Below are 1,704 nucleotides of genomic sequence, written 5' to 3'. Positions count from 1 at the left end.
TCTATCTATCTATCTATCTATCTATCTGTCTGTCTGTCTGTATCTGTCCGTCTGTCCGTCTGTCCGTCCGTCCGTCTGTCTGTATCTGTCTATCTATCTGTCTGTCTGTATCTATCTGTCTGTCTATCTGTCTATCTATCTATCTATCTGTCTGTCTATCTGTCTGTCTGTCTGTCTGTATCTGTCTGTCTGTCTATCTGTCTGTCTGTCTGTCTATCTATCTATCTGTCTGTCTGTCTATCTGTCTGTCTATCTGTCTATCTGTCTGTCTATCTGTCTGTCTATCTGTCTGTCTGTCTATCTGTCTATCTATCTATCTATCTATCTATCTGTCTTATCTGTCTATCTGTCTATGGTTCTGTCATTGATTATTGGTTGTTCTGCTTTGTTTCAGGGACCTGAGCACTGAGAATCTGCGTTTCCTCAGCAGTCGTCAGGCATTGGCTGATCTCGCTCACTTCCGCACGGTTACCGCAGAGACGCGAGGCCTGACCAATAGCAAGTGGGTTGCGTTTGGGGGCTCCTACCCAGGATCCCTTGCTGCCTGGTTCCGTCTGAAGTACCCGCACCTGGTGCACGCCTCCGTAGCGACCAGCGCACCAGTTCACGCCACAGTCAACTTCCCAGGTGCATCATGAGGCTAAAGCAGTGAATTACTTTAACATGAAATCATAATTGACTCGATTTACTTTCTGAATACATGCTTCTGCATGATTCACTTTTTTCTTTGCATTAAATGCAAAATTAAGCTTGTTTTATATCTTGCTCCATTTTCTGAATCTTTTTTCCTTTTTGACTTTCCAACCATCCGTCATCTAAAGATGCTTTTCAGCATTCAATCAATTCTTGGATAAAATTGAGAAAACAACTTCTAAATTCCCTCTTTACAATTTAGGTACTTGTTGAATGTTCTGTTTTTGCTCAGAAATACATCGAATTCTGCAATTAAAGTGGATCACAGACACTGTCAGTTTTTGTTATCTTGACTTTTCTACTGTTTTAGGATTTTAACCATGAAAAATAACTGTAACATGCTGCCTTTATTTATAAAATGGCAGAAATATTAAATTATTTACACTACTGTTCAATAAGATTTTTTAATGTTTCTGAAAGAAGCTTCTTCTGCTCACCAAGGCTGCATTATTTGATAAAAAATACAGTAAAAACAGTAATATTGTGAAATATTATTACAATTTCAAATAACTGTTTTCTATTGTAATATATTGTAAAATGTAATTTATTCCTGTGATCAAATCTGAATTTTCAGCATCATTACTCCAGTCTTCAGTGTCACATGATCTTCAGAAATCATTCTAATATGCTGATTTGCTGCTCAAGAAACATTTCTGATTATTATCAATGTTGAAAACAGTTGTGCTGCTTCATATGTTTGTGGAAACCATGATGCATTTTATTTTTCAGGATTCTTTGATGAATAGAAAGCTCAAAAGAGCAGCATTTATTTGAGTTAGGAGTCTTTTATAACATTTTATATAAATGTCTTTACCGTCAATTTTGATCAATTTAATGTGTCTTTGATAAATAAAAGTATTCGTTTATTAAAAAAATCTTACTGACCCAAGACTTTTGAATGGTAGTGTAAATATTACAAAAATATAAAGTAGTATAAATGTAGTTTTTACTTGTCTCTGTCGCACCTAATTTCTTGTTTCCAGTCTGCTTTTCTTGTCTTGTTTGCTCTTT

At 35.9% G+C, this 1,704-nt stretch overlaps 1 protein-coding gene across 1 annotated transcript in view; it reads left to right on the top strand.

Annotated features, from left to right (window-relative positions):
• The window catches only part of prss59 (serine protease 59, putative), a 15,284-nt gene that overhangs the window by 2,763 nt on the left and 10,817 nt on the right, over positions 1-1,704 (top strand). Inside the window, exon 3 of the mRNA XM_016462327.1 lies at positions 395-627. Within this exon, the coding sequence (XP_016317813.1) occupies positions 395-627 (233 nt within the window). The remainder of the gene's footprint in view (positions 1-394; positions 628-1,704) is intronic.

This window comes from Sinocyclocheilus anshuiensis, unplaced genomic scaffold (assembly GCF_001515605.1).
Source record: "Sinocyclocheilus anshuiensis isolate Anshui unplaced genomic scaffold, SAMN03320099.WGS_v1.1 scaffold272, whole genome shotgun sequence".
Taxonomy (NCBI): domain Eukaryota; kingdom Metazoa; phylum Chordata; class Actinopteri; order Cypriniformes; family Cyprinidae; genus Sinocyclocheilus; species Sinocyclocheilus anshuiensis.
This window is presented reverse-complemented; position numbering and strand designations above follow the sequence as displayed.